The sequence below is a fragment of the Symphodus melops genome (genome assembly GCF_947650265.1).
Source record: "Symphodus melops genome assembly, chromosome: 22".
Lineage (NCBI taxonomy): Eukaryota > Metazoa > Chordata > Actinopteri > Labriformes > Labridae > Symphodus > Symphodus melops.
This window is the reverse complement of record NC_136712.1, coordinates 19,307,995-19,330,844: the sequence shown is the minus strand read 5'-3', so window position 1 is coordinate 19,330,844 and position 22,850 is coordinate 19,307,995. Positions and strand designations below refer to the sequence as shown.

The window sequence follows — 22,850 nt, the reverse complement described above, 5'->3', positions numbered from 1 at the left end:
AGGAGAGAGGAGGCTGATCCGAGGAGCGATGACCGAGGAGACACGAGAGCCGACTTCACGGAAGTCCTTTCACTGACAGACACGCCCCCTTCTCGTATATCACTCACTGATTGGACGCTGCACAGGATCAGACTTCAGTGAAACAGAGTTTAATACGGGAGAAAAGAGGGAGATTAAAAAGAGGCTAAACGGAGCGTGGGACATTTAAACAGATGATGAACATCAGTGAGTTTGTAAAGAGTCGCTCTGTGATGAGCTGGGATTAAAAAGAGTCTGATGAAGAGGAGTCCGTTTTATATTCTCACTTATTGATCTTCACAAAGTTTCATCATTTAGATTCTAATCAATCATTTTCAGTATCCTGACACATAAATATCTGTGTTTATAAAATACAGAGTTGGTTGTCTAAATACAGGCTAGGTTCAGTCCAAACTGTTTAATAATAATCAATAATTATAGACAATTCAAAATGAAATCTTTGAGTCAGTAGAAACTGTCCTTTTGGTTTGAAACAGACTGCAGGTTGTTCTTCAGGTGTTTTTTTTTTATCAGGTAAAGACACTAAACACTGTAACTGTGTTTGATGAGACATAATACAGTGTGTGTGTGCGTGTGCGTGCGTGTTTGTGTGGACATAAACAGCTGTTCGGCTGATTGACAGCTGAACGTGATCAGCTGATGTGGCGTCATGTGACGCTGTCGAGGAAACGACGTCTCATGTGTCTTAAAGCTGATTTCCTCGGTCCTCTCTCCTCGGCTTCGTTTCCTCCGTGCATCTCTGGTGGGCGGGACTAAGACGCAAGTGGAGGAGACAACTCGAAGGACACTCTGTGCAAATAAGGGAACTGAGAAAGGCCCTGTAGCTTCAGTGTTTAGCCAGCTCTGCATGTGGTGGACACTGTAGCTTCAGTGTTTAGCCAGCTCTGCATGTGGTGGACACTGTAGCTTCAGTGTGTAGCCAGCTCTGCATGTGGTGGACACTGTAGCTTCAGTGTTTAGCCAGCTCTGCATGTGGTGGACACTGTAGCTTCAGTGTTTAGCCAGCTCAGCATGTGGTGGACACTGTAGCTTCAGTGTTTAGCCAGCTCTGCATGTGGTGGACACTGTAGCTTCAGTGTTTAGCCAGCTCTGCATGTGGTGGACACTGTAGCTTCAGTGTTTAGCCAGCCAGCCAGGTTCTGGATTCAGGTGCAGACTCGTCTGTCGGGCATCGCTGCCTCGTTACTGACTGGATTTGTGCGGTGAATCCTTCCTGATCTTGTTGCTGTTTAAGAGTGTGATTGATTGAGGATGGTTTAATCTGTGGATGGCGTCACTGATTGGTCTGTTTGTTTCTCTGTGCTCCGTCTGAATCACTGCAGCTCTGTGCAGTTTGTTTATAGCCGCTAACGCTACAGACTCAAAAACTCAAAATGAGTGTTTGTTTCTTTTCCTCGATCCTTGCTGTCAGAATGACTGACTGCTCAGTTCTCTCGACACGTCGGCTCCAAAATGAGATCCATTCTGCGGCGCGCACACACATTGCTCACAAACAAACTGCTCTCGACTCCCGTGGTGAGAAAGTAAAAAAACAACAAAAAGTCCGGACGGCGGCGGAGAAATGAAATTTACTACCCGAGCTTCTGAAACAGACGAACTGCAGCAATTACACGCTCCACCTCCAATAGAGTGGTCAGGATGGTGTTTCAATCCTCCTCGTCTCTGAGCGGCGAGGCCGAGATACCGACACACACACATACACACACACACACACACATATACACACACACATTTTAACACTCTCTGTTTTACTGCTAACAGGTTGAGCCGGGCTGCAGCAGCATCTTCTCTCCCCCTCACTTTCACACACCTCGTTCATCTCCCATCCCAATTATCTCCTCTGTCACACAGCTCATGTAAGGCCGGTGTGTGTGTGTGTGTGTGTGTGTGTGTGTTTTATGTAAATGAGGTTGGTATTTTTAAACTTGTTGAGCACAGATGAGGTGAGAGAGCACCGACTGTTTAACTGCAGTGAAGCTGTTAATGACGCCTTCACCTCTCTCCGCCCCGACTGCTGTGAAGACGACTTCAGAAAGTGAAACGTCTTTGCTGGAAAGTTTGATCCAAGTAGACACACACACACACACACACACACACACACACACACACACACACACACACACACACACACACCTGGTACTGGTTCTAGCTAACTGGTTTTCAGACTGGGACCGGGTACTGGTCCCACAGCTGCTCATGCTGCGGTGGTCGGTGGCTTGTATGGGAGTTTTTATGAACTGGTGAGGAGTTCTGCACACACACACACGCGCACACACACACACACACACACACACACACACACACACAGTCGGCCTCAGGATGTTCCTCTCAGGTCGTCCCTGAACACAACACAGGTGATTCAAACCATCATCAAGGAGCTGCTCAGCTTCTGGATGTGACCGCTCAGGGAACAATCCCACTTTTATGAGCCGGGTTTTTCTTTGTTTGGAGGTGTGCAGTGTGTTTGTAATAAAGGGAGGATTTCATGAACGTGAAAAAACAACATTTAAATCAACAGATTTCCTCCTTGATTAAGATTTGTCTTGCTGCATTTTGAGATGCCAGGATTTAAGTTTGAGATTCATTGAGAAATATATGAAACCTGCCACGTTGAGTAAGCCGGCTGTGATGAATCCGTTTGTGCACATTTCTCACTCCTCCAGTCTGTAAAATGAAGATGTTGGAGTTTCACTTTTCATGGCACGAACATCATATCGAAACAGAACACATGAAATCCATGTTTACAGATCTTCTGATGCAATCGCACGCAATCAGAGGAGCCACTTCGGTTCATCTGACCCGGGCTCCTCACGGGCAGATCCAGGCGAGCCGGCCTCTCACACTCTGCCCAGGAGTTTCAGTAATCCTCCTGAGGCGTCCTCACGCTGCTTCAAGGTCACGTCCTGACTTTAATCAATAATCTCTTCTTTCTGTTTGCTAGTTTCACTTCTGGACTTTAATGTATTCTATAGAGAAGTGCAGTGCTCAGCTCTGTTACCCTCACAGTGAGGAGGTTGCTGGTTTGAATCCCCGTCTGTCAGCAGCCTCTCTGTGTGCAGTCTGCATGGCGTGGGTTCTTCCTCCCACAGTCCAATCACACGCTGCTTACCTGCTGACTCTGTCCGTAGGTGTGAGTGTGTCTCTACATGTCAGCTCTGTGATTGGCTGGAGAACAGTCCAGGATGTAACTCCGCCTCTCGACCAATGACAGCTGGGATCGGCTCCAGCCATCCACAAGCTTGAACAGGAAAAGAGAATCTGACTAATCGGTCGATGATTCAGACCCGAGCAAACGATCTATAGATGTGAGAACCTGGTTATCCTTTAAATGATATTTAGCAGGCTGTTAAGTGTTTGAATATTTCCTCTCTCTGTTGTTGACCTGCTGCCTCATCAGTCGCTCCTCCTCCATCTTCTCCCATTCAGACGTCCGTCAGCCAGGAGAAGTTTAAATGAAGACTTTTTTAAAAACACAAAGTTTCTTTGAGTCCCCTGAGGGATGTTTCCCTCCTCTCCTCTCATCGGGGCGTTCTGTTCTGCTCCTGCTTTTATTAATGACTCTGTGATATTTTCATCTCCTCCTCGTCTCCCTGCTCTCTGCGTCCTCGCTCGTTAAGAACGAGGAGGAAAAGCTTTAAAAGACGAGCGGAGCTCAGAGCGCGTCCAACGCTCGGCCCTTTTTTCTTCCTCCATCTGTCTCCTGCATTAATTATTTACACATCACGCTCTGATGTCTGATTGTTCAAACTAAGATATGAAAATGACTGAAAATGATAACAGACAGACCCGCATGAAGGACTGAAATCAGAGAGACTCTCTCTCTCTTGGTGATGGCGGGCTGATGGGACGATCAAAGCCGTGTTGGGGAGACGCTGATGGAAAAATCGTCCTGTTATAAATTAATAATCGGATCGCCTGGAGCGAGACTCGGCCAGATTGATATTTAGAAGAACAAAGTTTCCTGTTTTCACAGCAATAAGTCGGACTGCTGAGAAGACCAAGACCAGAGTGATGCTCAGTGTTTGTCTCAGGCTAGTGCCCTGCTCATGAGCGCCCCCCTCTGGGTTGTGTTGATATTAGCTGCACCACAGTGTTTAGAAAACAGAAGCACCTGACGCAGATGTAAAGGGGTTGTAGTTCACAGCACGCGCCAGCAGGGGTCTGCCCCCCCCCCTGTAGACCCCTGTTGCCATGGTTACTGTGGCCGTAGAGCTCACAGCTCTGAGAAGGTGAAAAGCTGACATCCGAGGGGAGGACGGAGACTTTTCCTACATCTTTTCTTTCTCACGAGGTCGTCGTGGTCATCGTCATGCAAAAAATCCAATATGGTCATTTAAAGTTTACGGCGGTGAAATAGCGGCGTGGTACTTTAAAAAAACAGATACCACCCGAGTCGCCCCTCTTTGGACAAGTCAGCACTTTTTATCTCTTCACTATTTCGTCCCGTGGAAATCCTTCAGCAGTAACGTTCAAACACATTCAGACCAGACGCACGCCACCTCGGCACGCCACCTCGGCACGGACTTCCTTTCAGCCTATCAGTAATGAGCCTGATGAAGAGTTTTCTTTGCTGTTCTCTGACTCGTCTTTCTTTTGACCTTTTGACCTTCACACACGTCACATCTATTAAACGGCTGTGGCGTGAGAGAGATGACCCCGTGTTAGCGTTTGACTTTTTTCCTGTTTCACAAACAGCTCAAAGATATTTCAGTATTCTCCATGTTTTCTTCATGTTTATTGTTTTACTGACTGATTGATCATTGTGTCGTTCTCTCCCTCCTTTGTTCTGTTCCCAGCGTGAGTTGTGGAAAGCTTGTCCACCCCGACACGCCCACAGACAGGTAACGACCCCGTCACGCCGCTGGGCGAGCTGCTTCCTCTTTAACGCTTTAAATACTCACGTTTGCTTTCAAACTAAAACCTCCTGCAGCTGCTCGCAGCCCGTCTGCAGAGCTTCACTTGTTTGTCGCGTGTGCTTCATTAGGAGCTGCTGTCTGCATGCTTTGAATCATTTAAACTGGAACCTTTAAGACTTCTGAATAAACCCAGCCGAGTAGTTTCAGGGCATCAAACCCACCAGTGAGTGCTTCCAAACACTTCTCCTCTTTAATGTTTTCTGACCTTGACATGGCAGAAACACACGAGCAACATTAGCTTCATGAACGTATGCTAAACAAACAGATGGTCCTTTATGTCGACCTGAAAGACGGCAAACAAAGTGGATCTGTTTCATCAGATGGAGTCGTAGAATCGAGCTCACATGTCGGGACGCCTCCTCCGGCTCCACGCCGTCTTCCTCCCTCTGTGTGAGATCTGCTGTCTTCTTGTTTCTGCCTCTCGCTAACGCTAACTTTATTCTGTCTCTGCGTGAGTCGTGTGATGAGCCGCTGTGCTACGCTAATGCTGAGATGATATTGTGGATGATTGATGTGTTGTCTGCGGCGTGCGGCGGGGAAAAGGAAAGTTTGCTCTCTGAGTAATAACTCTGTGTGGGGTTTAATAGGAAGTATCTTTTTTTTTGTTTCCTTTTGATCAAATTAGCTCCTGTTTTTCCTTCAGCGTGAGCGTGTTATTACCTCTGAAATGTAATCAGACGTCAGGCCGCCGCTCTGACTGCAGACTCGTTGATCCAACAAATACACCTGAAGTCATTCTCACAACTTAGAAACACGCTTTTAATGTCATCAACATTCAACTTTTTACATCAGCAGTCGTTTCCTTCGTCCGCCCTCGACGTCATCTGATCAGGCGTGTACTTCTGTGGTTTCGTCCCGCGGGTCGGGACGAGACGCTCGAGGGAGCCAGTGACCTTCCGAGTCCGTACATGTGTGACTGTGTCTGCAGAGACTCTTCTGATTTGTTCTGGTTGACTCGGGACGTTTGTGGGCGGAGCTGGTGTGTTTCCTCCAGCCAATGAGAGCGCAGCAGGTGAGTTTATGAGTGGATACAGCTCAGTGATTGGAGGAGATTCAAAGCGGTGAATCTGACGGACGTGGACGTAGAAAATCTAATGAGAGTGAGGAGAAACAGCGAGAGGATGAAGCTGCTTCTAAAACCAGGCTGAACCTTGTGTTGTCTTTTACCCGTGGACGACGTCCTGCAGGGGACGGGGCTGCTGGAGGAGGAGGGGCCACGTTTGAAGGTTGAGTTTGCAACAAAAAATGCCACTGACTCCACCTTTAAAAAACTATATATGATTAATACCACAGAGGTTAGGGTCAATCAGACCGTTATTTATCTGGGACGTTTCCCTCAGTTTGCACAAAGCAACAACTGGTTTAACTGATTACAAAGACAAAAGCAAACAACTGCAAACACGCCGCTCAGAGCTCCAACAATCCCACGCAAAACGCTTTCATCAGAGGAAGGAGAACAAACGGGTCGGGAGACGAGTGGATGGCGAGGTTAAGGAAGGATCCGGTTACCGTGAGAGTGAGGGATGAAAAAGCAGACGAGATGAGACAGCAGGGAAACACGGATTGGCTGTGCCATCAGTGGATGATTCTTAATGTGTGTGTGTGTGTGTGTGTGTGTGTGTGTGTGTGTGTGTGTTAGTCACCCTACTTTAGATGTAGGGCTCTCGTTACTGGAGGCGAGTGAAGGCCTTCTCTCTCACTCACAGTCAATTGGCCGGCGATTCAGTGTCACTGACAGAGCCACCAAATGGGAGCAATTTCACAACATCCGCCTCTGGCAACAATACCTCTCTGTGTTCTAACGGCCAAATGCCTTCACTGTTTCACACACACACACACACACACACACACACACACACACACACACACACACACACATGAATGTTGCCATCTCAGCTGAAAAATACTTCTAAATAATTTGATTCTTGCTCTTATCCAGCGGAGTCAGGAAGCCTCCTGTTTTTTAGATATCAGTTAAATAAAAGCTCCCGTTGTGACACGACTTGTTACAAGACCAGTTCATGAGCTTGAGCTTTTATGCATTCAGTTAGAAGTTGATATGAAACTCTGTGAAATTAAAAAAGAGTCAAATCTTTAATGAGAACAACAGACCGGGGAACGCTGAGACAAACCGAGCGGTCTCTGAAGCACTCTAAAAGACCTACTTAGCCTGTAAGTGTGTTTACAAAACTTGACTTCACCTCTGCAGATCCCTGAGCTCATATCCAGCCTCCATTTACAGCTGTGCATCAACAAGACAACACACAGCCAAACTCAGGGACGTCTGCAGGGAGCAGCCACAATGAATAAATCATCATCATCTTCGCTACTTTAGAGACGTCCACTTCCTGTATGCCACCACCAGGGGGGGGCGTTGAATCAGAATAACAAAAGATGACATGAAGGCTGGCGGGGAATCATGGGAGTGACCCCCCCCCACCCCCCCTCAATGAAACCGACCTGAGGAAGAGAATCTGTTTTACATTCGAGCTGATGTATCTGAGTTTAATCTACGTGACGTTTTTATCCCAGCAACAGGACGGCAGCCTTTGATGTAACATCCGGTGTTTCCACGGCAACGATAAATGTCTTGTCTGTCATGGCGGCCGCCACGAGAGACCCGTTAAAACTCTAAAATGAAGGATATCTCTGGATTTAAAAACCGTTGTTTCAGAAGTTTGCGAAGTTAAATAACTTTGGCAGGAGGTCACTTCCAGCTTTAACACGGACTCGTACAGCCGTCCGTGCTAACGGGACATGATGTCTCTATTTAATACGTTTATCCAACCTCCAGTTTGCAGAGTTTGGGGTTTTCCTTTCGTCTTCAGTGAGCTTTAAGGCGCTGAGTCAGCTGAAATCTAGCAGAGTTGATTATCACAGCTGCCAAAGTGGAGAATGGAGAAGAGCCTCTGATGTGCTGCAGGGCGTTAAAATGGCCGACGTGCCAATTACTCTGCTCGTGTTGTGCCAATCAGATGAAGTTTACTTTAGGACATGATGAATTATGTGAGATAGTACGTGCTTCTATTTCAGAGTGGTGCTGGGCAGGATGCTGATATATTCACTAAGAGTTATTAAGAGGAAGAGATGAAGAAGTCTTTGAGTTTGTTGACATGCAACAGAAACATGCAGAGGCTTTTTAGCTCGGGTACAATCACTTCTATCTGAAGCAGTTCCACTGCCCGCTTCCATCGCTGCAACACCTGTTCACCTGATAACTGCTCTCATATCTGGCAAACCCAGGGGCGTCCAAAACGGCCTTCAAAGCCCCGCCTACCTTCTCTGGTCCAATCAGATCCAGAGCATTCAGGAGCAGAATCTAAAGTTAGAAGGAGGACATACTGGCTGCTGCATTGTTGAAGAGAAGCTTCAACACAGCAGGTTTCCTTCATGATCACACAGGAAGAGAGCAGCTCTCTGATTGGCTGACTGATCACAGAGGGAGAGAGCAGCTCTCTGATTGGTTGACTGATCACAGAGGAGGAGAGCAGCTCTCTGATTGGTCCTTTAAGCTGCATTAAATGACTTTCTGTCCACTCAGGGATCAGAAGTGTGAAACAAGCTAAAAACATCATCATCATTTCTTCGGTTCAGAGTCGTGTTCATGTTCACGTGCTGAGCAGTAAAGAGAGTACAGCTTCCATTCGAGCTGCTGGATGCTGCAGCTCAAAGTTGTATTTGTAGAACTGCATCACAACGGATGACTTGATAAAGTGAGATAAAGTCTGCTGTGTGCCATCGAACACTAACAATGTGAACAATGAGTTGAGCAGAGCTTCTGTTCTGCTGCTCTCAGAGATAAAGCTGTCTGTCACCCTGAACAAGTTTTAATCAAACTCTCAAACCTTGAACTTTCTTCTCCTCACATTAGCTGCTGTCCTTCCCCGAGACGGAGGGGCAAAAACTTTGAGCCGATTCAATTTGTCAGGCCGAGCTGGCAGGCCATTTAAATGGGTGGGACGTGGAGGCATACATCAGAGGTGACACCCGGAGAATAATGGCTGTGATTCATGAGTCCAACTCTTCCTCTGTTACCTCCCTCTCTCATTCACGCCTCTCCGTCTCAGCGTCCCTCGCTTTAATGACTCGAGAGAGAGAAGATGGGGTCTGCTCGATGAGATCGGGGGTTGGGCTAATTGGCTGGTTGGATTGTTGTGAAGACAAATTCTGCTTTTAGGATTAACGAATCCTCTCCTTCATCTCGGCGGGACAATCAGTGAAGATACAGCAAGCACACGTCGACCAATTATTCTGACTGAATGAAGTCATTTAACCTGCCGTGGTCAATCACACTCTGCAGTCTGCACTTTGTTTTTAATCCATGAATTTTGTGCATCTTCAAGTGTACAAAGTCTGACAGTTACTCAGAGTTCACGTGTCATGGGTGACTCGCTGCGTGTTGGCCAAACACGCGACAGGACCAGATTTCTAACAAATCCTTTTTTATGGTTCTAAACATCTGATCTTACCTGAGGTGTGTTGAGAGGGATTTAACTTCCCTGTGGCGGTGCCATGAATCAAATCATAAATATTAAACATGTTCCATATTTAAAATGTCACAAGGATAACGACGGCCAACAGGGAAGCGAGCTGGCTGAAGAGAGAGGACAGTGAAAGCAGCACAGGTTGAATTATAAACTCCTCCCTCCAGCAAATGTTTAAAAGTGAAACTTTCTTCTTGACCTTTTGAGAGCATTGACAGAACAGTTGATGTTGACTTCTCACTGTCAGGAACGCCTCCCGCTCGGGGCGTTGGACCGAGCTGAGTGTCCAACCTGCAGCTTCTGTCATCCTTGAAAGTGGTGCATCTTTAGTGTCAAAGCTAAATGCTAAGCTAACTCCCTCTCTTCTTCTCTCTCTATGTCTCTCGCCCTGTCGCAGGCCGGCTCCGAAGGCGTCGTCAGAGCAGGGCAGCAGCAGTGACAAGAAGGAGCGTCCCATGAGCACCATGAGCGAAGCATCAAACTACACGGGTGGCTCCGACTACAGCACCTTCCCCGGCAGCCCCACCGCCGCCGTCACCACGGGAACCACCGTCACCACCTGCACGTCATCCACACGGGTCAGTCTCTGCTCAAACATCTCTGAAACTTTTAAATGGTCATGGGCCCAAGTCCAGAGTTACTCAGGATCCCCTCCAACCAGCACTCATCCCTGTTATGTCTGCCACGCCCCCACGGGAGGTTTCCAACAGCTTTTATTTTTAATCACAGGGTTTGTCTGCCCCTGGGGGCCCCTGCTGGCTTGGGGCCCCCACGCTGTTGCCTGTGTTGGACCTCTCCTCTGTAACCCAGACTGAAATACCTCTGCAGCTATCGGACCAGCTGTCTTGACGTCTGGTGGATTTTTTAAAATGTTCCCTATAGAGCTGAAACGATTCCTCGAATAACTCGAATAATTCGATTACAAAAATTCATCGAGGAATTTTCGCTGCCTCGAGGCTTCGTTAAGTTTTTGTTTTTTTTGCGTCATCAAAACTTTGGTATGAGTATAAAACACGTTTAATGTAGCTGCTCCTCTCTCTTACACACGCGCACACACGCACACGCGAGCGCGGCGTGCCCCTTTTAACTTTTAGTCAGCACACAGTTGATCCGTGATCCATACGACCCAGTCGGGAACACGTGATTCGGCTTTTCTCCGTTCACTCTCTCCGTGTTTGCAGCTAACGTAACGATAGCAGCGTCCTCTCACAGTCTCTGTCATAGACACGTCTCTGGTCTCTGTAGTCTCAGCTAACGTAACGATAGCAACGTCCTCTCACAGTCTCTGTCATAGACGCGTCTCTGGTCTCTGTAGTCTGTGAGCGCGCTGCAGGAGCAGACAGAGATACACTTTTAATAATATACAGGCTGATTATATGAAATGTCTGATGTCTTCAAAGCTAAATCAAGATGGAACTTGTTTGTGGAATAATAATTTAGCAAATATATATTTAAAGTTTCTCAATTTCCTGATCTGACATAATGATTGATTCTGTGATTGATTCAACAGAACATAATGCTTTCTCTATTAAATGTACTGTAACAGATGTGAAGGCTACACAAAACACTATTTGTTATTTCAGCCATTAAAACATGTTTGGCCTGTATTTTTCATCTACCTGCCGCCTTGACCAGTGAATCAGAAAGTGAATTTGGGACCCTGTCAGTAATATGGTGAGTGTCATCAGCAGCTATAGAGCAGAGGTGGTTGGCTGTAACAAGCAGGCGTTACCATGGTAACTGCAAAGAAGCAGGTTTGTAGGGACGACCCAAGACGAGTTAAACCTTAATTAAGCAAAAGTATGATTTATTCGATTATTCGATTAATCGACAGGATATTCGATAGAATACTCGACTACTAAAATATTCGATAGCTGCAGCTCTAGTTCCCTAAAGTTTTAGATTTGAATCATTTATAAAAATTGCTCACATTTCAAAAAGGTGTTTCACCATCAAACATTTCCTTTAAACCAGATCAAACAAGATCTAAAGGAAGCCGCTCCTCCCTTTATCATGCTGATTGATCAGATAAAGGGGAAGGGATACTGAAAAGAGATTCCTGCAGATATTAAAGAGAACAGATTCTCCCCCTCTTTTCAGACAGCGCCCCCTGTGGTCTAAATGAATCATCAGTGTTTCTGAGCTTTGGTCCAAATATAACATGAATCAAGCAGCAGAGGAGGTTTGTGACCCTGTAGAAACCAGCTCTGTCTGAACGCTCTGTTTTTGTGTGTGTGTGTCTCTTTAAATGCAATAAGCCCCGCCCCCTGATTTTCTCCGTAGACATAATTTCTTTGCTAACAAGAATAAAAATGGACGACCTGTATAAAAGTTTTGCTCTAGGCTGGAGGTGGAGTCCATGGGTGGAGATACCAGGGGAAGGGAGGGGCTTATTTTACCAGAATCCCACTGTGACATCACAAAGGGAGCACATTAGAAACAGAGCATTGCTCTCAGTGTTGTCAGACTTCTGCAGACACAAACAAAGGACTGGATGGATTTATGTCACATGTTGGGGGTCAGTCGACTCTCAGGTTACCCAGATAAATGTTCAAACTGAGAATATGTCTCCTTTAAAGTGTGAGTGCAGGCCTTAACAGCCCTCAGAGAGAGGATTTGTTATTCCCATGATGCTCTGCTGGAGGTCAACCTGATGCCATCAATAACGTTGAGTCGTTCTGGAAAGCGTCCATGTTGTGTCAGTTCGTTGGAAGGCGTTTAAAGCGGACTAACACAGCAGACAGTGAGGTCACTGAACGATCCCCGTAAACGTCCCAAACACACACGAGTCCATCAAACCACAAGTGCGCTCATGAATAAGTGAAGCCGTGACTATTATTACTTCTGCTTACACGGCCAAAAGAAAGGCTTACACTTCATATCTTCATGTATTCATGAGAAGTCATAATTTATAACCCCGCTGGACGATTCCTGCGCCGCGCTGAGAAACATCACACACAGCCGCCATGGATGAAGAAGCCTTTGAGGAAAAAGGTCAAAGCAGATCTAAAGAAGTTTGTATTTCACAGCGATCATAAGTTTACATGGCAAACAAACAACAACACTTACAGGGTGAAGATTATGAAGAGTTTGTTTTCAGTTCGGAGACAGAGGGAAAAAAAGTTGCCTGAGTGCAGGTGTGAACTTTGTGCTTCTGGTTTGGATGGTTCGGGGGGCGGAGCCTCAGAGGCAGCTGCAGACATGTTTCCTGCTGACTCCCTGCGGCTTCCTCTCATCCAATCAGAGACGAGTTACTCACTCCTCATGCCTAAAACAAACCAGCGGCTGCTGTGAGTCGGCGGGACGATGCTGCGAATGGGACTCAATATTTAAGTCTGAAATATGGGCTGATGACGGGTGGGTAACGCCCTCTGTCACGATTATCTGCACGCCTGCATGAGCTGACTTGTTGAAGAGGATTTTCTTCCTTGGATTATAAAAGTGAACAAGGATCCGATGATGTTATTGCACGCTGCCTGCCTGTTCAGGCTGGTTTCTTCACACGATGTGACGAACGTGTCACCTGTGATTCGTCCTGTTTGTCTCACATGTAGACTTAGAGAAGCTCTTGTTGAAATGAAGCAGATTTTCCTGCTGCAGCGCTGCGTTGTTTCTCAGTAAGTGAGCTGTGATGTATGGGGATGTGAAGTCTTTTGTTTAATGAGCTGAAAACATCTGCCTCTCTCTCTCTCTCTCGCTGCTTTTTATAGCAGCTGTTTTAGTGTTTGAGCGTGTTTACAAGTAATGTAGCAAACACACGTCGAGACGAGGAGAGAAAAGATGATGTTCTGGGTCGTCTTTCCTCAGCGGAGTTCTCCCTGCTGGGTTCCCTCTGTACGACACACAAACACATTTGGATTTTGTTTTTTCATAAAGTTGAGCAAACATGTTGTTTATGCTGCTGTTAAAAAAGGTTTGCATACCTGTCGTGTGAATGTTTCCTGTTTGTCTGTTCACAGCCCTCCAGGTCTTCCAAAAAAGTCCACAACTTTGGAAAGAGGTCCAACTCCATCAAGAGGAACCCCAACGCTCCGGTGGTGAAGAGCAACTGGCTTTACAAACAGGTATTAAAGATCTGTGTTTGAGTCTACATTAATGCACAGTGAGGAGGTTGCTGGTTTGAATCCCCGTCTGTCAGGAGCCTCTCTGTGTGCAGTCTGCATGTTCTCCCTTCTTCTCTTAGGCTTCAGTCCAATCACACGCTGGTTACCTGCTGACTCTGTCTGTAGGTGTGAGTCGGTCTCTACCTGTCAGCTCTGTGATTGGCTGGTGAACAGTCCAGGGTGTGACCCCGCCTCTCACCCAATGACAGCTGTGATAGACAGGAAGAGCGAGATAGATAATGGATGGAAACTTCATCATAAGGCCACTGATGCACCGTGCCGATGTCGTGGTTGAGGCTAAAGATGTTTCTGTCGGTCTTTCTGCCTCCTTTAATAACCTGAGGTGCTTCCAGTGTTACCAGTTTACCAAAGATAAAAACCATGATGCGTGACTATATATTCTGAGAATGTGAGAAGATCAGATTTCTGCTCTTTGCTAATTCTCCCAGCAAACAGACTGCAGGAGGTTCACATAAAGTTTTTCTGGTCTGGTAATATTTTGGACTTCTGCAGCTCGTGTTGTTTTTGAAACATTGCTTCCTGCTGCTTCCTGCTGAACTGGAGGAAATTGGAGGATCCAGTTCCTGCTGTGGACTTTGACTTAGCGGTCGCTAACCTAGCTTGAGGCTCAGCTTGTTCGCTCATTACCTTTCCGCCCACTCGCTGCAAGTTGAGCAATTTTCTTCACCCTGCAGAGATCTCCTGTAGCTCAATATTTCAACCTCTGACCGTGGAGCGGCTCCCTGAAGACGGCCTCATCGAGCAGCGCTCAACTCAGCTTTTAGACCTCGATTAGAGCTGCTGTCAATAACCTCCATCTCAGCCTCGGCCCCCGCGCCACCGCTCTATCGATTCACTTCACACCAGCTCCTCCCCACAGACCTGTCAGGCAAAGTGCTCGCTCACTGAAGAAATGTCATCAGTGTTTACCCCGAGCTCCTGGTCTGTGGACGGACCAGACACTTTGCAAACAGAGACAAAAAAAAAGTCTAAAAAAAACGTGTTTCTGTCGCCGCAGTCATTACGAGAGCGAAGAGGAGGGGTGGAAGAGAAGAACGAATGAAGCAGCGTGCAGAACAAAGCCCAAACCTTCGCCTCGAGCGCCACAAACGCAAATTTGTCAGCTCGCTCTGAAGAGATAAAACACAGCAATTTGTCTCAGAGGAGGAGATAGAAGCTGGTTAATAGAAGCAGCCGCGGGGAGACACAGTGAGGGGATCAAGACGAAGGAAGTGAGGGGGGATCAAAAACCAGAGGAATGATTTCATGTGTGTGTGTGTGTGCGTGTGTGTGTGTGTGTGTGTGCGTGTGTGTGTGTGTGTGTGTGTAGTAATTACTCCTCTCTGACTGATGATCTGTGACGTTTGCCCCCTACAGGACAGCACAGGCATGAAGCTGTGGAAGAAGAGGTGGTTTGTTCTCTGCGACATGTGCCTCTTCTATTACAGAGGTGAGGGCGTGTGCACACACACACACACACACACACACACACACACACACACACACACACACGCACGCACGCACACACGCACACACGTGCAGCAGCGTAAGGCGTGCGCTGCACTCGACCACCGTGGTGAAGAGCGAGCCGAGCCTGAAGGCAAAGCTCTCGACCTTTGTTCCAACCCTCAGTCCTGATCAGGAGTTTTAGGAAGCTCATCCTGCGTGCAGGATCGGTCCTCGGATCGGTCCTCGGATCGGTCTACACGACTGACGATCTTAAAATCAGTCCCACGATTTACAGAATCGTGTGACAGTGGTGGTGAAACGGAGCAGTGTACACTCGGCTTGTCTGATTCTTTTCAGCAGCTCTTCGGTCTGAACAAAAAGGAAAGGAGCCGTCGCAGAGTCGAGTCTTTCTTTCAATCATTTCAACAACTAAATCTTTAATATGCACGAGAAAACAACAGGAATAAATCTGTTCCCTTTTTTCATACACAGTCACACGATAAGGAATTTAATAAAAGATGAATGCTTCTTGGAAAAGAACATGAGCTTTAAAATCCGCCCCCCGTCTCCGAGCTGTTATTCCCCTCACCGACGACCGGCGCAGCGTGAAGCAAAGAGCAGTTTGAACGAGTCCAACGGGCTTCTTAAAGGACGATCACTGCTCAGAGAATCTGCATTACTCTCAATACTCTCATTACTCTCAATACTCTCATTACTCTCAATACTCTGATTACTCTCATTACTGTCTTTACTCTCAATACTCTCATTACTCTCAATACTCTCATTACTCTCAATACTCTGATTACTCTCATTACTGTCTTTACTCTCAATACTCTCATTACTCTCAATACTCTCAATACTCTCATTACTGTCTTTACTCTCAATACTCTGATTACTCTCATTACTGTCTTTACTCTCAATACTCTCATTACTCTCATTACTGTCTTTACTCTCAATACTCTCATTACTCTCAATACTCTCAATACTCTCATTACTGTCTTTACTCTCAATACTCTCATTACTCTCATTACTGTCTTTACTCTCAATACTCTCATTACTGTCTTTACTGTCTTTACTGTCTTTACTGTCTTTACTGTCTTTACTCTCATTACTCTCATTACTGTTTATTCTCAACTCACTTCTCAGCAAATTAATCAGATACACATGAAGCAGCTTTGAAACCGACGTCAACAGAACCTCTGCAGCTACTGAGCAACGAGATCAGGGTTCACCAGGAGCCATGTTTCAGGTCTCACCAGGAGCCGTGTTTCAGGTCTCACCAGGAGCCGTGTTTCAGGTCTCATCAGGTCTCCTCAGGAGCCGTGTTTCAGGTCTCATCAGGAGCCATGTTTCAGTTTCAGGTCTCATCAGGAGCCATGTTTCAGGTCTCATCAGGAGCCGTGTTTCAGGTCTCATCAGGAGCCATGTTTCAGGTCTCATCAGGAGCCGTGTTTCAGGTCTCAGGTCTCACCAGTAGCCATGTTTCAGGTCTCATCAGGAGCCATGTTTCAGGTCTCAGGTCTCACCAGGAGCCATGTTTCAGGTCCCATCAGGTCACTTCTTTGGTGTCCTGACAGTTGAAGTGTTTGGTCCTTGTTTTCACTCTCGCTCTAAAGCACCGCTCGTTTGAAACTTTACGTTCACTTAAGCTCATCTGTTCCTCCTCCGTGTCTCCTAAACCTTTCAGGGAGTTTTGATTCCTTCTTCTATCTCCATAAATTGACAAATTAGTAGCTCCAAGAGCGCAATCAGCGGTTGTTTCATGACAAACCCGAGGGAAAATTGGATGTTTATTGGCTTATACAGACAGAGACAGAGAGAGAGAGAGAGAGAGAGAGAGAGAGAGAGAGAAGCGTCCTCAGGAAGGACAATGACGTGCTCGGCGTTCCGATAATAACCTTTTCTTTTTCCATTTCTGTCCCTCCTGCTTTATCTCTTTTTCCTGAGCGCCTGCTGTCACTCAGGTGGGAGGACGCTCCAGAGTTTCACTTCCTTCTTTTTCTCTTTTTTTAATAAGCAGCCAAAATAAAGAAAACCTCCTCCTGAGAATCCTCTCCATCCGAGTAGAGTCAGCGTGTTTACGAGGCCCCTCATAACTCCATTATCTCCACAGAGGAACACTAATGATAACAGCTGTAAACACAGGAAGTATAAACAGGAAGTGTACACAAAGGAAGTGTTCACAGGAAGTGTACAGACAGGAAGTGTACACACAGGAAGTGGACATACAGGAAGTGTACACACAGGAAGTGTACACACAGGAAGCATAAACACAGGAAGTGTAAACACAGGAAGTATAAACAGGAAGTGTACACAAAGGAAGTGTTCACAGGAAGTGTACATACAGGAAGTGTACACACAGGAAGTGTACACACAGGAAGTGTACACAAAGGAAGTGTACACACAGGAAGCATAAAAACAGGAAGTATACACACAGGAAGTGTAAACACAGGAAGTATAAACAGGAAGTATACACAAAGGAAGTGTTCACAGGAAGTGTACACACAGGAAGTGTACATACAGGAAGTGTACACACAGGAAGTGTGCACACAGGAAGTGTACACGCAGGAAGCATAAACACAGGAAGTGTACACGCAGGAAGCATAAACACAGGAAGTGTACACGCAGAAAGTGTACACAGGAAGTGTACACGCAGGAAGTGTACACAGGAAGTGTACACACAGGAAGTGTACACAAAGGAAGTGTACACACAGGAAGTGTACACACAGGAAGCATAAAAACAGGAAGTATACACACAGGAAGTGTAAACACAGGAAGTATAAACAGGAAGTGTACACAAAGGAAGTGTTCACAGGAAGTGTACACACAGGAAGTGTACATACAGGAAGTGTGCACACAGGAAGTGTACACGCAGGAAGCATAAACACAGGAAGTGTACACGCAGAAAGTGTACACAGGAAGTGTACACGCAGGAAGTGTACACACAGGAAGTGTACACACAGTCCAGCAGAACAAGCATGCAGAAAAATATCTTTAAAAGTTCTTTCTGACATTTTCTTTAAGTAAATAAAGAAAAGGTTTTGAGTTGCGTACTACAGAGTGTCTGTAGAGAAAAAGCTGCTGTTTTATAAATATTGAATATATGACCTGAGGAGGGGAGACAGCTTGTGTGGCTCCGTCAGCAGTATTCAGGAGAAAGCTGAGCCGCTGTGCTTTCATTCTAATGTTGGTTGTATTTAAGGGCAGGAACAAACAGTCTTTGGAGAACATTTTGGATTTTTTGCAAGTTTTGCAAGAAAAAGTAAATAACAAAGAGACCCAAACATGCAGGCTCACACGAGACCGAGTTTATGAAACAGTCCAGGTGGGTGCACAGGTAATCCAACAACAGAGAAGCAAACAAACCCAGGAGGGGAAACAGAAAGACAAACGTCAAAAAGACAGACGATGGTCCAACGTGAGAAAACCCCGGGGACAAGCAGACACAGATGAGCCCGATCAGAGCAGGATCAGAAACAAAACATGACCTGAACTAACTTGACGGGTTGACTGGAGACAGCAGTAGTTATGATGGCCAACAGGAGTATTATCTTGTGTTTATCATGAAGTGACTTTGATTGAGCATTGCTTCACTTACTGTGTGTTGGTTTTGTTTAGTTGTTTGTCCACAGTGTTTGGTGTTGAGAACAGAAGTTTCTGCTGCAGATTTCTGAAGCGTCAGCTGTCCTCTGGCTCCTCCCTCCTCTGCGCCTCAATAATTCAGGAGTCGGGATGGAGCCGGAGGAGCTGCGGGGCTCACAGCGCTCCGGCTCGGCTAAAGCAAACATCAGCGCTGACTCGGGGCTCTGTAGGTTTTTACGCAGCTGGTGCGCCGCACGTGTTCCTGCCTTCAGCCTGGAAGCTAGCTGCACCAGAGCACCAGGCACGAAGAACCAAGCAGTCTGTGCCGCTCCAACTGTTCCAAGGCTTTAACCTTGGCATCGAAGAATATGAACTTTGGAAGAGGAGTCGACTTGAATGCATTCACGGCTGCGTGCCACAGCTTTTGTTCTTTGCAGCTGTTTTGCTTCTGAATGTGAAACACAAAAAGTGTCTGTGTTTGTATCTCACACACGGAGCTCACAAAGAAAACAAACCGTCTCATCTCAATCTTTTTCTCTCAATCTTTTTTAGATCATCATGTTTGTCTTCTTGACTCCATCGCCCAAGTCGAACCTGATTGTCGTCAAAGTTCAAATCAAGACAAACTTTGAATCCTGCAGAGACGTCTATAAAGGATGACAGGAGGCGTTCATGGGCTCGTTTAAAAACCAAACTCTAATCCTTTAACAAAACAAGCTTCCTGTTCATTCACTTCAGATTTCAACCATCACAAATGAGCAAGTTCCTCAAACTCATCACAAAGAGAGCCTGAGTGATCTTAAACTCAAAACAAAAGTTTGTCGATAAATGTTGACGTGTTCTTTTGTGGTCTTGGGTGCAGATGAGAAGGAGGACAGCATCCTGGGAAGCATCCTGCTGCCTAGTTTCCACATCTCCATGTTGTCGGTGGACGACCACATCAGCAGGAAGTACGCTTTCAAGGTAAAACGCTGCAGCAGCGCCGTGTCCATCAACGACGTCAGTGTTGAGATCAAGACTGTGAAGCACTTTGTAATGGAGCTGCTCACTTTAGTGTTTGGGTTACCCTCTGCCTCCAGTCGTTATGCTAAGCTAAGCTAGCTTCTCTCTATGCAAACAAATGAGATTGATATCTTCACTCACACACAGAGAGAGAGAGAGACACACACTCACTCATACTGTCCACACACACACACACACTCATACTGTGTACACACACACACACACACACACACACACACACACACACACACACTCATACTGTACACACACACACACTCATACTGTACACACACACACACACACACACACACACACACACCCACACCTTACTGCCAACAGAGTGATGTAAATACTTCCTGCTGGTGTCTCAAGGTCACATCTAAAGCTGTTTCTCACTCTGCTGTTTCTCCCCCCCCCCCCCCATATCACCCCCCCCCCCCCCCCCCCCCCCCCCCCCCATATCAACCCCCCCAGGCCACTCACCCCAACATGCGGACGTACTACTTCTGCACTGACGCAGCCAAAGAGATGGAGTCGTGGATGAAAGTCATGACAGATGCTGCTCTCGTGCACTCAGAGCCGGTCAGGAGGTCTGTATGCTCAACACACACACACACACACACACACACACACACACACACACACACACACACTCACACACACACACATCAGATGGTTGTAAGAGGGAATCTGAGCGACGCAGCCTCCATGTTGGAAGCGCATATTCTCCGTCGCTGTAATATTCATGAAGTGTTTTATCATATCCCAGGAGTTCTCATAAGTGCCTCTAAAAGTGTCGAGTTTAGAGTTTCCTCGTGTTCACAATCTCTCCGCTGAGAGCTGCAGAGAAGTTGAGCTTCAGTCACAGGAGATATCGTGTTAGATGAAGGAGAGCTTTGTAATTTTCATTTCTTTCATTGAGCACAAGAACCGTGATTTAAAAAGCAATAATGCAAATTAAATACAACAAATTACCCACATAAGTACTGCAGACAGGAGACTGAAGCTTTTCACAGCAGACATGAACATGCCTGTGATCAGCTCATGTCTCCATCCACACACACTGTACGGGGGGATGTTTTGATGACTGATTGGATGAAGGATCAGAGTTATTCACAATAAGGCGTGTAGCTGAGCTGATTGACAGGTGGGCGCCGTGTAACGGTTTGTCAGGAGGCTTAAAACCCGCCTCAGCTCTCAGCCTGTCGTTAGCTTGACTCAACGTTAGCCTGAGACAGCATTTCTAGCACGGAGACCGCCATCCATGGGACTCCAGCGCCCCCTGCAGGGACACACGGGGGACTCCAGCGCCCCCTGCAGGAACACACGGGGGACTCCAGCGCCCCCTGCAGGGACGCACGGGGGACTCCAGCGCCCCCTGCAGGGACACACGGGGGACTCCAGCGCCCCCTGCAGGGACACACGGGGGACTCCAGCGCCCCCTGCAGGGACACACGGGGGACTCCAGCGCCCCCCTGCAGGGACACACGGGGGACTCCAGCGCCCCCTGCAGGGACACACGGGGGAAGACACTCAGGGTTCAAATGTTCATATTTAGTCTGTGGGATAAACAGGTGACTTATTTACTAATGTGAGTTGTGTAAGTTCCATCAGTGATCTCAGCCTTACAGAGTTTGGAAGTTCTACTTTCTCCTCCCGACGCACCAACAGGATAATTGTTCCGTGTTAGCCACGACTCTTTGACACTTGTAATCCTTCACTGTTGTTAACCCAGGCAGGCCTCAGTCCTGCAGCCTCAGGGCTTCAGACCTCGAAGAAGGGGGAGGTCAGAACAAACACAAGACTTCAGACGCTTCATCTTTAAAACTCGTCTTTATTCTCTGTCCCTTCTCTTTTCATCCCAGAATGGACAAGTTGAAAGTGGACCAGCGGACGCCTCAGGAGCTGAACAACCTGCTGAACCACAGAGTGCTGACCCGGCCCGAGATCCAGAACAACGAACGCAACCGCGAACCCCTGCGACAACACTCGCTGTCTCGAGTGGACGACAAACGGAAGAAAGAGGAAAAAACAAAACAGCCAGAGGGAGCGAGAGTACTACACCTTACAGAGAGACGGGGAGAGGTACTCGCTGAAGAAAGACGGCGTTAGCTACATGCTCCAGAAGGACGGAGAGAGGTATCTCCTCCACAAGGATGGAGAGAAGTATCTGCTGAGGAAAGATGGAGAGAAAACCTACCTGCATAAAGACGGGGAGGTGTGCGCCATTCACAGAGAGCTGGAGAAGTACGCCGTTCAGAAAGTGGACGAGAAGTACACCGTGACGCCGGCGGAGGGAGAGGTACGCGCCGTCTAAAGACGGAGAGAAGTACCTGCTCACGAAGGATGGAGAAAAATACGCACTGGCCAAAGTAGGAGACAGGCACATGCTCCAGAAGGACGTACAGAAACCTGCTCCTCATAAGGAGGTCAGGAGACAACTGTCGTTAAAGGAGACGGAGCGATACGGCACGATGAAGGCCGACAGCAGATATGGAACCTTGCAGGTGGTGGATAAATACGGCACCGTGAGAGAGGTGAAGAAGTACGCAACGCTACGAGAAGGAGATAAGTACGCTATGCTCAGAGACGCAGAGAAGTACGCTACAGTCCGGGCAGGAGATAAGTACGGCTTCCAGAGGGACCCGAGTGCAGAGCGGACTCTGACCAAAATCAGCAGCATCAAGCTGCAGCCAGCTCAGGCCGCCGCCATCGCAGCCGCCGTGTCTGCATCCCGCCAGGCCAGCCTCAACACCCACAAACCTGCGCAGGTAAACGGCTCGGGTTCTACGCCAGGGGGAGCTGACGGGGGACTGCAGTCCAGCTGAGGTGGATTCCAACCAAACTGGGGGTCCAGTAAAGTCCCCTGTTCCAGCACAGGAGCCAGGCACAGGTCTGTCCAGGACCAATTCCATGCAGCAGCTGGAGCACTGGTCCGCACGCAGAGGACGAGAGGCAGTGGACGACGACGCCAGGAGGTGAGAGCGTCCACGTGTTTGTCCTCTCAGGTGTTTGCATCTTAAATCACAAAGTCCTCCAGGAGATCATCACAATCAGACTCAGTGTGTTGGTGCAAAAGAAATAACAATTACTTAAATAAAATAAAATATGAGAAGCAATTACCAATATATCAAATATTATTAAAAAAATAAGCATAAAGAATAATAACAAACACAGCATGAAAGAAAAGATCCTTTAAATGACTCTGTGAATGCTGCTGAGTAAAATGACAGTTTGGTGACTTTAAAGAGAACTGCTTCAGATATTATGCTCAA

General features: G+C 47.1%; 2 protein-coding genes and 1 long non-coding RNA gene across 3 annotated transcripts in view; all 3 read left to right on the top strand.

Annotated features, from left to right (window-relative positions):
* The window catches only part of LOC306818022 (pleckstrin homology domain-containing family A member 5-like), a 61,744-nt gene that overhangs the window by 12,306 nt on the left and 26,588 nt on the right, over window positions 1-22,850 (top strand). Inside the window, 10 exon segments of the mRNA XM_079335358.1 lie at window positions 4,836-4,880; window positions 9,837-10,017; window positions 13,399-13,503; window positions 14,920-14,992; window positions 19,436-19,536; window positions 20,050-20,165; window positions 21,441-21,599; window positions 21,601-21,871; window positions 21,873-22,367; window positions 22,369-22,553. Coding sequence (XP_079191484.1) covers window positions 4,836-4,880; window positions 9,837-10,017; window positions 13,399-13,503; window positions 14,920-14,992; window positions 19,436-19,536; window positions 20,050-20,165; window positions 21,441-21,599; window positions 21,601-21,871; window positions 21,873-22,367; window positions 22,369-22,553 — 1,731 coding nt within the window.
* The window catches only part of LOC306818027 (ATP-dependent DNA helicase Q1-like), a 116,969-nt gene that overhangs the window by 91,485 nt on the left and 2,634 nt on the right, over window positions 1-22,850 (top strand). The gene's annotated exons all lie outside the window — the stretch shown is intronic.
* On the top strand, window positions 16,098-16,502 carry LOC306818078. Its single transcript, XR_013778130.1, has 3 exons — window positions 16,098-16,322; window positions 16,353-16,448; window positions 16,480-16,502. It is a non-coding gene; the product is annotated as an uncharacterized lncRNA (long non-coding RNA).